Here is a 14,081-nt window from a genome sequence, read left to right as displayed (position 1 = left end):
TCAAGAGTGTTTTATTGTCATATGTCCCCGATAGAACAATGAAACACCGGACTAACTTATGAATCATGAGGTCAGTTTGTTTATGGAACTCTCAACTCTATTTCTTCTATTTGTGACATGCAGAGTTATTATGTGTTAAATTGTCACCCATTTTCATACACTTCTGATGCAACAATCCATGATGACATTTCTGTCGAGTGTACAGAAACATTGTGTGAAGGACCATTAAAGAGAAAAATACCAAAATCATTGTTAATTATGAAAAAAATCCTCTTTAATATGTGGAAAGCAGTGAAAATCAATAAGCTTATCCACTGCTGAAGACATTTTTATAACTTTCACACACTCACAGACTGTGGCATTCACATGTCCAAAATAATTTGGGCAATGTGCCAATAAAGCAATTGATGGGAATTTTCGAAAAAAAGGCATTCTTTGAATGTTTTACTGTGGTTCATATTCAAGGAAGAAATACTTACACAAACTTTGAGTTTGTTTTGGAGAAATTGTGGCTCATTTTTCATTTAAAGATTCTGTAGTAATGTTCTGTGACAACTCATAGAAGCGTAATTTGTGTTTAGTATTCACATGCCGATCTTTTCATTCTCCCTGCTCCAGCAAATTACTGGAGGCAAGAACCTGTGAAATAAGACGACCTGAAATAAGACACTTGTCAAAGAACAAAATATGAAGGTGAAATCTGTAGTCAGTCTCATTTTGGCAAGTGGCAAATTTAAATTAAAATATGAAAAGCTTTCAAACTCCTAAATTCATACTGACCTTTTTTTCTTCTCTTCGATATGTATTCACATAATGCAGGTCATGTTGCAAGGTGTATAGGAGATGGCATAGGTTTGGCATTCTAAATTGATATGTGGCATCTGTTGAGGTTAAAATCATGAACCTGCACGGTTAAGATATTGGGAAGATGTGGAATGTCAAAAATGGGAAGCTCAATTTTTCCCAAAAATATTTCTTTATTCATAGGGAGACTTTTGAAGGCTTCCTTTTGCATGAGTTACAGTCAAGCATTCTTCCATGAAAAAAAACAAGTGTGATTTCCAAATGTGCATCGCACTCCACTGTGCACATTGGGTCCCTTCATACATTAGCTCATCAGAAGTATGATCACAATCACAAGGCTAATCCCTGATCTTTCAGATTTTATTTTTGATAAGTCCGATAAAGTCCGTTAATGATAGCTCAAAGGTCTCCAATGAGATAGACAGAAGATCAGGACCACCCTCTAGCTGGGAAGAGGACTGTTCAGCTGTCTAATAACAGCTGGGAAGAAACTGTCCCTGAATCTGATGGTATGTGTTTTCCAACATCTGTACCTCTTGACTGATGGTAGAGGTGAGTAGAGGGAGTGACTGGGGTGAGACTGGTCCTTGATTATGTTGGTGGGGCAGCGTGAAGTGTAGATGGAGTCCATGGAAGAGAGGTTGGTTTGCATGATGGTCTGGGCTATGTCCAGAACCCTCTGCAATTTCTTGCGGTTGTGGATGGAGCTGTTCCCAAACCAGGCTGTGATGCATCCCAATAAAATGCTTTTTATGGTGACTCTTTAGAAGTTGGAGAGGGTTGTCAGAGATATGCCAAACCTAAGCCTTCCAAGGAAGTAGAGGCATTGATATGCTTTCTTGGCCATGGCTTCAATGTGGCGGCTCCAGGACAAATTACTGATGATATCTATTTCTAAGAACTTGAAACTTTCGACAATCTCGACTTCGGCGTCATCCATGTACACTGGGGTATGTGTACTGCTTTGCTTCCTTAAGTCAATCGCAATCTCCTTTGTCTTGCTGACATTCATGGAGAAGTTGTTGTCTTGGCACCAGGTTATGAGGTTCTCAATCTCCTTCCTGTATTCCGTCTCATCATTATTTGATATCCACCTCACTTCCCATGGTGTAATCTGCGAACTTGTAAATTGAGTTGGATTCGTATTTGGATGGTATGTGTTTTCCAACATCTGTACCTCTTGACTGATGGTAGAGGGGAGAAGAGGGAGTGACTGGGGTGAGACTGGTCCTTGATTATGTTGGTGGGGCAGCGTGAAGTGTAGATGGAGTCCATGGAAGAGAGGTTGGTTTGCATGATGGTCTGGGCTATGTCCAGAACCCTCTGCAATTTCTTGCGGTTGTGGATGGAGCTGTTCCCAAACCAGGCTGTGATGCATCCCAATAAAATGCTTTTTATGGTGACTCTTTAGAAGTTGGAGAGGGTTGTCAGAGATATGCCAAACCTAAGCCTTCCAAGGAAGTAGAGGCATTGATATGCTTTCTTGGCCATGGCTTCAATGTGGCGGCTCCAGGACAAATTACTGATGATATCTATTTCTAAGAACTTGAAACTTTCGACAATCTCGACTTCGGCGTCATCCATGTACACTGGGGTATGTGTACTGCTTTGCTTCCTTAAGTCAATCGCAATCTCCTTTGTCTTGCTGACATTCATGGAGAAGTTGTTGTCTTGGCACCAGGTTATGAGGTTCTCAATCTCCTTCCTGTATTCCGTCTCATCATTATTTGATATCCACCTCACTTCCCATGGTGTAATCTGCGAACTTGTAAATTGAGTTGGATTCGTATTTGGATGCACAGTCATGAGTGCATGAGGACTATAGTAAGGGGCTGAGAACATATCCTTGCAGGGCATCAGTGTTGAGGATTATCCTACAAATGATTTGTCACCTACCCTCACTGATTGTGGTCTGTTGGTCAGGAAGTCAAGGAGCCAGTTGTAGAGGGGAGTGCTGACCCCAAGTTCCACCAGTTTGGAGATGAGTTTGGTTAGGATAATGGTATTGAGCTGTAGTCTATTAAAAAAATGAGCTGTTGTCCATTCATAGATGTAGGACATAGATGTTCTTCTTATCCAGGTGTTCCAGGGATGAGTGTAGGGCCAGGGAGATGGCATCAGGCGTGGACCTGTCATGGGAATAGGCGAACTGCAGTGGATCAAGGTTGCTTGGTGGACTGGTTTTAAAGTGTGCCATAACCAACCTCTCGAAGCACTTCATTATGATGGATGTCAAGACCGGGGCATGTGATCTTATTTTTACTTTGGCATAGGGATGCTAGTGGTCTTCTTGAAGCAGGTGAGAACCTCAGAACCGAGTAGGAAAAGATTCCCTACTCCGTTCTGAGGTACCCAGCTGCTTCAAGAAGGCCACCATCATTCCAGTGCCGAAGAAAAGCAAATCCTCATGCCTAAATGACTATAGTCCAGTGGCCTTGACACCCACCATTATGAAATGTTTTGAGAGGCTAGTTATGGAACATATTAAATCAAGTCTACCCAGCAGCCTTGACCCACTGTAGTTTACCTACCGCCATGACAGGTCCAGGGGCAATGCCATCGCCCCAGCCCTTCACTCATCCCTAGAACACCTGGATAAGATAGACACCCATGTCAGACTCCAATTCATTGACTACAGCTCTGCCTTTAATACCATTGTACTATCCAAGCTTATCACTAAACTAGCGGGGCTTGGTATCAGCACTCACCTCTGCAACTGGATCCTCGGCTTCCTGACCAACAGATCCCAATCAGTGAGAATAGGAGACAAATCATCCTCCACGATAATCCTCAACACGGGGGTTCCACAAGGATGCGTTCTTAGCCCCCTTTACTCCTTGAAAACACCCATGCAGCCATGTAGAAATTCAATTCAATTTTCAAATTCACAGACAATACCACCATTGTGGGTCAGATAACAAATAATGATGAAACAAAGTACAGGAAGGAGATTGAGAACCTCGTGTCCTGGTGTAGAGACAACAATCTTTCTCTCAATGTCAGCAAGACAAAGGAGATAGTACCGACTTCAGGAAGGGAAGCATTGACGGTGCTGAAGTAGAGATGGATGAAAACTTCACATTCAAGGGAATCAATATCACCAACAACTTCTCCTGGACCACCCAAATTGAGCCAGCGACCAAGAAAGCACCCCAACACCTCTACTTCCTTAGAAAGCTTAGGAAATTTGGCATGTCCCCTACAACTCTCACCAACTTCTACAGGTGCACGATAGAAAGCAGGATGCATCACAGCTTGGTTTGGGAGCAGCTCCATCCAAGACAGCAAGAAATTGTAGCAACTTGTGGACGCAGCCCAGTCCATCACACAAATCAACGGCCAGGGTCTCCGTCTGGGCCAGTTGCTTTCCGTGGGTTCACGCTCAGGAAGGCTGATCTAATTTCTGCAACAGTAACCTTGGGAAAGGGCACACTTGAGTCTCACAGGCCTTCTGCTCAAAGTGTGCATAGAATGCATTGTTCATCAAGGAGGGTTGCACTATCACCAACAATGCTGCCTGACCGTTTTGCAGCCATATTATAATATTCAGACCTTGCCGCAGTCGGTGGGTGTCCAAGTGATTATACTGGAACTCAAGTATTGTTTCTTGGCATTCCTGATGGCTTTGCGAAGATCGTAGCGAGCTTTTTTTATGTACCGCTCGGGATTATTTGACTTGTACGCAGCAGTCTTGGCTTTCACCTGGGAAGGTGCTCACAGATCCAGATTCCCATGTAAGATTAAAAAAAACATTCAGCAATCAAAAGGACAAAACATAAAAGAAAATCATCTACTTCAAAGATAGACAAAATGCTGGAGTAACTCAGCGGGTCAGGCAGCATCTAGGAGAGAGGGAATGGGTGACGTTTCGGGTCGAGGCCCTTCTTCAGACTGATGTCAGGGAAGTGTGTGGGACTGAGATAAAATGTAATCAGAGACAGCAAGACTGGTGGGAGAACTGGGAAGGGGGAGGGGATGTAGAGAGAGGGAAAGCAAGGACTATTTGGAGTTAGAGAAGTCAATGTTCATACTGCTGGGGTGTAAGCTACCCAAGCGAAATATGAGGTGCCGTTCCTACTACTACTCAATCTACTTCAAGACTGATATAACCTTATAATCGTTCCAAAGAACATTTTCTCCAAATTTGTAATTACAAGTATTCATAATCTATGCCTGAATTTATTAAAGTACTAAAAGGTGTTGTCTATATTTGTAGCATACACATTCTTTCTGGTGTCAAATCTACAAGCAACTGCACAGGCATATTAAGAATTCTGATTGTGTTTCTGCTGGGGCTTAGAATGTGACCTCATCAAACCTCTGACCTTGCAATTTCTAGCTATTTCCTTTTGCAGTTTCCATCATGTAGGACTTCAGGCAGTAAATGGTGCAAGTGGTAGGGAGGGATCCCCACTGCTCTCAGTTTATTTATCATTACTGAATGGTTTACTGGTTTTAACGGGAGGGACACTTTGTTTAAACTTCTGTAGAGGATAATTAATGGTTATTGACTGGTAAATGAAGAACAGGTGACAACCCAAATCAGAAGAAAAGCGATCTTGTGTTGTAGCGTGATAATGGCTTAGTAATTGCTGTGAAGCTGAAGCCGATTGCATCCCATCATAATGCCAGACCATGCCCAGAACACAAAGGCCTCTGTGTGAAAGGTATTCAACCCTCCACATCTTTACACATCTGCTCTGCTGATTTGGTCCATTTATTCTCTGATGGGCTGCACTACCAAGGCAAAAGTTCACGTTTTCCCCCCCTTTCCTGCTCATGTTCAGCGTCACGTGACATTTGCCATTGCTATTTCAAGTGCACCTTTGTCTGTTCACAGACCTTGTACTTGTGACATATCCTAGATGTATTTCCTTGCCTAGCACTTTTTGGCAGGTTTTACATTTTTTGGCCGAGAACCTCTTGGAAAGTTCAGCTCCAAAGAAATAGCCAACTTTTGTGAACTAAATCCAGTCGTTGACAAACATGACTTTTTTTTAAAACTTGGCTGAATGAATCAGGACACTATTTGAGTCAACAAACCTGAACTGGGTTTTTGAAAATGCTTTGAGTTTGTCCTGCTTTCCTAGAATTTACCTGTATCCCTGCAAGTTTCTCCTTTTCAGGTGTGTTGAAAATATCATTCTCTTTTGAAAGTTGCTGCTGAATCTACTTCGACCATTCTTTCAGCTAATGCATTCTGATCCACAGCAACTGCAAACACAGCAAGTTGTGACCTGTTGAGATTTTGTGTACTTTTTCTGTGGTAGTGGATTTTGTTGGTGATCAGATGCCTGTCATTCTCATAGAGGATAGTGACAATACACTTGATAGTGGCATAGATGAAATACTGGTTTATTAACTTTCTTTTACATTTTCTCATGGTCCAAAAACATTTTGCCATTGTCATAGAGTCATAGAATCATAGAGCATGGAAACAGGCCCTTTGGCCCAACTTACTCACAGGGGCTAACATCTCCCATCTGCACTAGCCCCACTTGCCTGCATTTGGCCCATATCCCTCTAAACATATCCTATCCATGTTCCTGTCTAAATGTTTCTTAAACATTGCGATGGTACCTGACTCAACTACCTCCTCTGGCAGCTCATTTCATACGCCCACCACCCTTTGTGTGAAAAAGTTACCCCCAGGTTCCTGTTAATTCTTTCCCCCCTCACCTTCAACCTGTGTTCTCTGATTCTTGATTTCCCTACTCTGGGCAAAAGACACTGTGGGTCTACCCAATCTATTCCTCTCATGATTTTGGACACCTCCATAAGATCAAAGATCATAAAATCACTGTTTTTTTCTATTTCTACTGCACAGAATTGCATGGAAATATCATTTGACTAGATTTTTTAAAAATAGATACAGCATGGAAACAGGCCATTCGAGTCCACACTGACCAGCGACCCCCTCACATTAACACTTTCCCACACACACTAGGGACAAGTTACATTTATACCAAATCAATTAACCTACAAACCTGTACATCTTTGAAGTGTGGGAGGAAAACCTATGCTGGTCACAGGGAGAATAGACAATTTATTCACAAAATGCTGGAGTAACTCAGCAGGTCAGGCAGCATCTCGGGAGAGAAGGAATGGGTGACGTTTCGGGTCGAGACCCTTCTTCAGACAGAATAGACAAACTGTACAGACACCACCCATAATCGGGATCGAACCCAGGTCTCTGGCGCTGTAAGGCAGCAACTCCACTGCTGCACCACTATGCCGCCCACTTGATGAACACCTCTAAAAAAGTATTTGTCAGACACTTCACAGTGGGATGTTTTATTTCCGCTAAGAAATTCATTAGTATACAAAGCCCAAAACATGGTGTTCTAGTGATCAGGCTTTGCACGTTTAAAACAATTTTCTGCCCAGTAATACTTCGAAGAACCTTTCTGTTCATCTTGTTACACACGTTTGGTTTGATTCCTCATGTATGGTTTGATTACTCATATATTGTTTGATTGTATTCAGGTTTGGATGATTTAACTTTCAAAAGGTTCTTGGCCAAAGGATGTCAAACCTGCCAACAGTGCTAAGCCATGAAGTACAATGGTTGTGTTGAAAAGTCCTGTAAATTTCTGTTTCGGTTTCCCCAAATCCATATTATTGCGCGAATAATACCTGCCCAAAGATGTCAAATTAATGTTGTAAGATTAGAGTTAGCGAATGAAAATGAAAATTGTATAAACCTGTCGGTGCTGGCATGTTTCAATATATTTCATTTTGGTAATTTAATGTTTGTGCAGATTTGACAGGAAATGAAAAGAAAGGGGAGATTTAATAAAAAGAAAAAGGCCAATGTAGTTTTGGCCACAATTACAAAACTCAGATCTAGCTTTTATACAGAAATCAACAACAATGGACAAATATGCATTCTTGGCATTTGACTACTGGTTGCTCACTTCAGTTTTGGGATAGTTTGCAGACCATTGGGAAAAATAGTTGCACATTATCCTTTTTACCAGAAATAGTGTGTTTTAATTGTGAGGGAAGAATGCAAGTTTTAAGCCTTAGTTATCTACTCTGCAGACTATTAAAGCTTAAATTGCTATGTTATGCACTGAAAGATGTTATGAAAAAGTTTCTGCGCACTTGTGTGATCTGACCATGTATGCACTTTGAAAAGTCCTCTAAATTTCTGTTTTGGTTTCCCCAAGTTCATTCAAGTTGTTGTGCATATAATACCTGCATTAAGATGTCAAATTAATGTTGTAAGATTATAGCAAGCAAATGAAAATGAAAATTGTCATAGCTGGAAATAACCTGTCAGAGCTGGCATGTTAGAAGCAACGTGTTTGCAAGTTGCCAAAACACAAAGATTGCCTGATGATCTCTGACATATTGTGCATCTCTGCATACATGCATCACTGACACTAGTGAAAATGGAAACCATTTTACAAGAATCCCAAAGTATATGTCTTCAGGCCTTTTTGCAAATGGGACTATAATCTTAAGTAACAATGTGCTGGTTTAACTAAAACCATAAATTAAGACTCTACTTAGGAACGGCATCTCATATTTCGCTTGGGCAGCTTACAACCCTGTGGTATGAATATTGATTTCTCTAACTTCAAGTAACCCCGACATTCCCTCTCCCTCCATCCCTCCCCCACCCGTCGCACCAGCTTCTCGTTCTTTACCAGTGGCCTCTTTCCTGTATCATTGTTACTTTTTAACATATCTTTCATTCATTTGTTCTATATCTCTTCACTTCACCATCTATATCTCTCGTTTCTCTTTCCCCTAATGCTAGTCTGAAGAAGGGTCTCAACCCGAAGCGTCACCCATTCCTTCTCTCCAGAGATGCTGCCTGTTACTCCAGCATTTTGTGTCTACTTACGAAAATACTGATGATTCACTCTGATCTTTTTTCTTTCATCAGGCAATGTGGTTAATGTTACAACAGGATGAACCAGAAGATTTCATTATAGCCACTGGTGAAGTACACAGTGTTCGAGAATTTGTTGAAAAAGCTTTCATACAAATTGGCAAGACCATTGTGTGAGTATCAGAATAGGCCTCGGAATCATCATTGTTTTCTAACCTCACTACATCTTTGCATTTAGAAATACATCGAAAGTAAATAAGATACATTTCAGAAATAAATCGATTATTGTCAATTTATTGTTGAGTCTCCAAAGATCTATAAATACTGCAATCTGGTAGTGAAGAGAAAAATTATGTCCAAACATTTCTACTTGATGTAGACAATAGACAATAGGTGCAGGAGTAGGCCATTCGGCCCTTCGAGCCAGCACCGCCATTCAATGTGATCATGGCTGATCATTCTCAATCAGTACCCCGTTCCTGCTTTCTCCCCATACCCCCTGACTCCGCTATCCTTAAGAGCTCTATCTAGCTCTCTCTTGAATGTATTCAGAGAATTGGCCTCCACTGCCCTCTGAGGCAGAGAATTCCACAGATTCACAACTCTCTGACTGAAAAAGCTTTTCCTCATCTCTGTTCTAAATGGCCTACCCCTTATTCTTAAACTGTGGCCCCTGGTTCTGGACTCCCCCAACATTGGGAACATGTTTCGTGCCTCTAATGTGTCCAACCCCTTAATAATCTTATACGTTTCGATAAGATCCCCTCTCATCCTTCTAAATTCCAGTGTATACTAGCCTAGTCGCTCCAGTCTTTCAACATATGACAGTCCCGCCATTCCGGGAATTAACCTAGTAAACCTACGCTGCACGCCCTCAATAGCAAGAATATCCTTCCTCAAATTTGGAGACCAAAACTGCACACAGTACTCCAGGTGCGGTCTCACTAGGGCCCTGTACAACTGCAGAAGGACCTCTTTGCTCCTATACTCAACTCCTCTTGTTATGAAGGCCAACATTCCATTGGCTTTCTTCACTGCCTGCTGTACCTGCATGCTTCCTTTCAGTGACTAATGCACTAGGACACCCAGATCACGTTGTACGTCCCCTTTTCCTAACTTGACACCATTCAGATAATAATCTGCCTTCCTATTCTTACCACCAAAGTGGATAACCTCACACTTATCCACATTAAACTGCATATGCCAAGCATCCGCCCACTCACACAACCTGTCCAAGTCACCCTGCAACCTCATAGCATCTTCCTCACAGTTCACACTGCCACCCAGCTTTGTATCATCTGCAAATTTGCTAATGGTACTTTTAATCCCTTCATCCAAGTCATTGATGTATATTGTAAATAGCTGTGGTCCCAACACTGAGCCTTGCGGTACCCCACTAGTCACTGCCTGCCATTCTGAAAGGGACCCATTTATCCCCACTCTTTGCTTTCTGTCTGTCAACCAACTTTCTATCCATGTCAGTACCCTACCTCCAATACCATGTGCTCTAATTTTGCCCACCAATCTCCTATGTGGGACCTTGTCGAAGGCTTTCTGAAAGTCCAGGTACACCACATCCACCAGCTCTCCCCTGTCAATTTTCCTAGATACATCCTCAAAAAATTCCAGTAGATTAGTCAAGCATGATTTCCCTTTCGTAAATCCACGCTGACTCGGAACGATCCTGTTACTGCTATCCAAATGCTCCGCAATTTCGTCTTTTAAGTAATTTGATAATTTGCTTGTTTAAGTGATGTGATGTTATAGAGCAACCCAATACCAATTTTGCAATTAATTAGGGTATATTTTTAATTATTTGTTCCTTATTTGATGCTTGATCCATTGAACTGAACAAAAATATGATGTAGTCTCAATATGTAGTCATTTACATTGGCACAGGCATTTTTAACATGACATCTTGTCATCACGATATACTTGTTTACTTTGTTTGCCTGATCCAAATATTTGTTTATGATTTTTATTGCAATGGCTCACACTGTCATATTAGCGGATCAAGTATAAGAATCAGAGCTAGTGGTTATATCTTACACATGTGAACACAAACTCTTCTTTATGTTTAAGGACATAAAATGTTGGAGTAACTCAGCGGGTCAGGCAGCATCTCTGGAGAGGATGGATAGGTGACATTTCAGCTTTGACCGTTCTTCAGACCTTCAGGTTCCTGAAGAAGGGTCCTGACCTGAAAGGTCACCTATCCATCTTCTCCAGAGATGCTGACCCCGCTGAGTTACTCCAGCATTTTATGTCCTTTTGTGTAAACCAGCATCTTAAGTTCCTTGTTTCTACATTCTTCTTCCTTATGTTTGTTCAGTTCAAGAAGCAGAATGCTCAGATTCAATGAATAGAATGAATGAATGAGATCAATAAGTCAAGGCCTTCATTTGAACTCTGTACTCGTTTTGCCCAGGCAATACATTCTGAGGCTCTTTATTGCAGTTTATTCAGAGATTTAACAAAATAAGTTAAGAATCAAGCTTGTTTTCATTTTGGGAAAGATAATTTGAGTAAATGAAATGCAGCAAATTATCCAATTGTTGATTGGTGCGTTTAAAAAGCGATTATGAAGAGTAACATATTATTGTGTTGGGGAATCATAGTCATACAGCATGCAAACAGGCCCTTCAGCCCAACTCATCCATACCACCCCAACTCATCCACACTACCCAATCTAAGCTAATCCCATTTGCTCCTATTTTGCTTAATCTCTCTAAACCTTTCCTATCAAGGTATGTTTCCAAATGTCGTTGATACATAGTTATAGTGCCTGCCTCAACTACTTCCCCTGGTAGCTCATTCTAAATATCCACCACCCTCTGTTTGAAAATGTTGCTCCTCAACTTCCTATTAAATCTTTCCCTTCTCACATTAAACTTGTGCCCTCTCATTCTTGATTCTGCCCCCTCTAGCTATAACATAACGTCCCAACTTCAATACTCAATTCCCTGGATGATGACGGCCAATGTGCCAAAAGCCGCCTTCATCACCCTATCTCCTTTCAACGTCACTTTGAGGGAACCTTATATTTGTACTCTGCACATTCTCTAGTACCTTACCATTCACTGTGAAAGTCCTACCCTGGTCCTATCCAGCGTCTTTGCCCGCCCCGAATCGCGGGGCTTGGGTTGGCCCACTGCGAACCTTTCACCGTCCGGCGCGGCCCGAAACAGGCCGCGGGATTTTCTCCGTCCGGCGGGGACTTCAATGTTGGGAGTCCCGACCGCCGCGACGTGGCAACTTCAACAGCCTGACTGCGGGAGAAGACGGCAGGGAAGAGAAAAGACATTCTGGCCTTCCATCACAGTGAGGAGGTGACTGGAGGAGACTCACTGTGATGGATGTTTCTTTTTTTTTGTTTTGTGTTGGTTTGTGATTGTGTGTGTTATTGCTTATTTTTATTGCTCTTATTGTTGGCCGGTGGGTAATGGAATTTCGTCCAAAAGACTTAATGTTTTGGATGACAATAAAGGCAATTCTGATTCTTCTGATTTAGGAATAAACGGGTCCTTTTCAGAATTAGGAATAAACAGGTCCTTTTCAGAATGGCAGGCAGTAGAGAGTAGAGTGCAGCAAGGCTCGGTGTTGGGGCCGCAACTATTTACAATATATATTAATGATTTGGATGATGGAATTAGAAGTAACACTAGCAAGTTTGCGGATGACACAAAGCTGGGTGGCAGTTTGAACTGCGAAGAGGATGTTAGGAGGTTGTAGGGTGACTTGGACAGATTGAGTGAGTTGGTAGATTCATGGCAGATGCAGTGTAATGTAGATAAATGCGAGGTTATTCACTTTGGCGGCAAAAATAAGGAGGCAGGTTATTATCTCAATGGAGTCAGATTAGGTAATGGGGAAATGCAACGAGACATTGGTGTCCTTGTACACCAGTCACTGAAAGTAAGTGTGCAGGTACAGCAGGCAGTGAAGAAAGCTAATGGCATGTTGGCTTTCATAACGAGGGGATTTGAGTACAGGAGCAAATAAGTCCTTCTGCAGTTGTATAGGGCCCTGGTGAGACCACATCTGGAGGGCGTGCAGCATAGCTTTACTAGATTAATTCCCGGAATGGCGGGACTGTCATATGTTGAAAGACTGGAGCGGCTAGGCTTGTATACACTGGAATTTAGAAGGATGAGAGGGGATCTTATCGAAACATATAAGATTATTAACGGGTTAGAGGCAGGAAACATGTTCCCAATGTTGGGGGAGTCCAGAACCAGGGGCCACAGTTTAAGAATAAGGGGTAGGCCATTTAGAAGGGAGATGAGGAGAAACTTTTTCAGTCAGAGAGTTGTAAATCTGTGGAATTCACTGCCTCAGAAGGCAGTGGAGGCCAATTCTCTGAATGCATTCAAGAGAGAGCTAGATAGAGCTCTTAAGGATAGTGGAGTCAGGGGGTATGGGGAGAAGGCAGGAACGGGGTACTGATTGAGAATGATCAGCCATGATCACATTGAATGGTGGGGCTGGCTCGAAGGGCCAAATGGCCTACTCCTACACTTATTGTCTATTGTCTATTGTGTGCAGTTTTGGTCTCCTAATTTGAGGAAGGACGTCCTTGCTATTGAGGCAGTGCAGCGAAGGTTCGCAAGGTTAATCCCGGGGTTTGGAAGGACTGCCATATGAGGAAAGATTGGAAAGACTAGGCTTGTATCAATTGGAGTTTAGAAGGATGAGAGGGGATCTTATAGAGACGTATAAAATTATAAAAGGACTAGAGGAGCTAGACGCAGTAAAAATGTTCCCAATGTTGAGGAAGTCCAGAACCAGGGGACACAGTCTAAGAATAAAGGGGAGGCCATTTAAAACTGAGGCAACTTTTTCATCCAGAGAGTTGTGAATTTGTGGAATTCTCTGCCACAGAAGGCAGTGGAAGCCAATTCACTGGATGAATTTAAAATAGAGTTAGATAGGGCTCTTGGGGTTAGGGGAATCAAGGGATATGGGGAGAAGGCAGACACAGGTTATTGATTGTAGATGATCATCCATGATCACAATGAATGGCGGTGCTGGTTTGAAGGGCCAAATGGCCCCCTCCTGCATCTATTTTCTATGTTTCTATGTTTCTATGACTTCCAAAAATACAACACCTCACAGGTAACGGAAAAAAACTAGATTTACCAGCCATCGACCTACTTGCCTAGCTGTTCAAGATCCTGCTGTAATTGTTGATAATCATCTTCACTTTACAATACCACCTTTTTTAGAGTATTCTGCTAACCTGCTGATCATGCTCTTAAGGATAGCGGAGTCAGGGGGTATGGGGAGAAAGCGGGAACGGGGTACTGATTGAGAATGATCAGCTATGATCACATTGAATGGCGGTGCTGGCTCGAAGGGCCGAATGGCCTACTCCTGCACCTATTGTCTATTGTCTATTGCCTTGTATATTTTCATCCAAATCATTGATATAGAT

General features: G+C 42.2%; 1 protein-coding gene across 1 annotated transcript in view; it reads left to right on the top strand.

The window, feature by feature from the left end:
* The window catches only part of gmds (GDP-mannose 4,6-dehydratase), a 554,149-nt gene that overhangs the window by 439,242 nt on the left and 100,826 nt on the right, over nucleotides 1-14,081 (top strand). The window contains exon 8 of the mRNA XM_078427475.1: nucleotides 8,702-8,820. Coding sequence (XP_078283601.1) covers nucleotides 8,702-8,820 — 119 coding nt within the window. The remainder of the gene's footprint in view (nucleotides 1-8,701; nucleotides 8,821-14,081) is intronic.

This window comes from Rhinoraja longicauda, chromosome 2 (genome assembly GCF_053455715.1).
Source record: "Rhinoraja longicauda isolate Sanriku21f chromosome 2, sRhiLon1.1, whole genome shotgun sequence".
In the NCBI taxonomy this organism is placed as follows: domain Eukaryota; kingdom Metazoa; phylum Chordata; class Chondrichthyes; order Rajiformes; family Arhynchobatidae; genus Rhinoraja; species Rhinoraja longicauda.
Note: the sequence above shows the minus strand (reverse complement) of the source record. Positions and strands in the feature narration are given on the sequence as shown.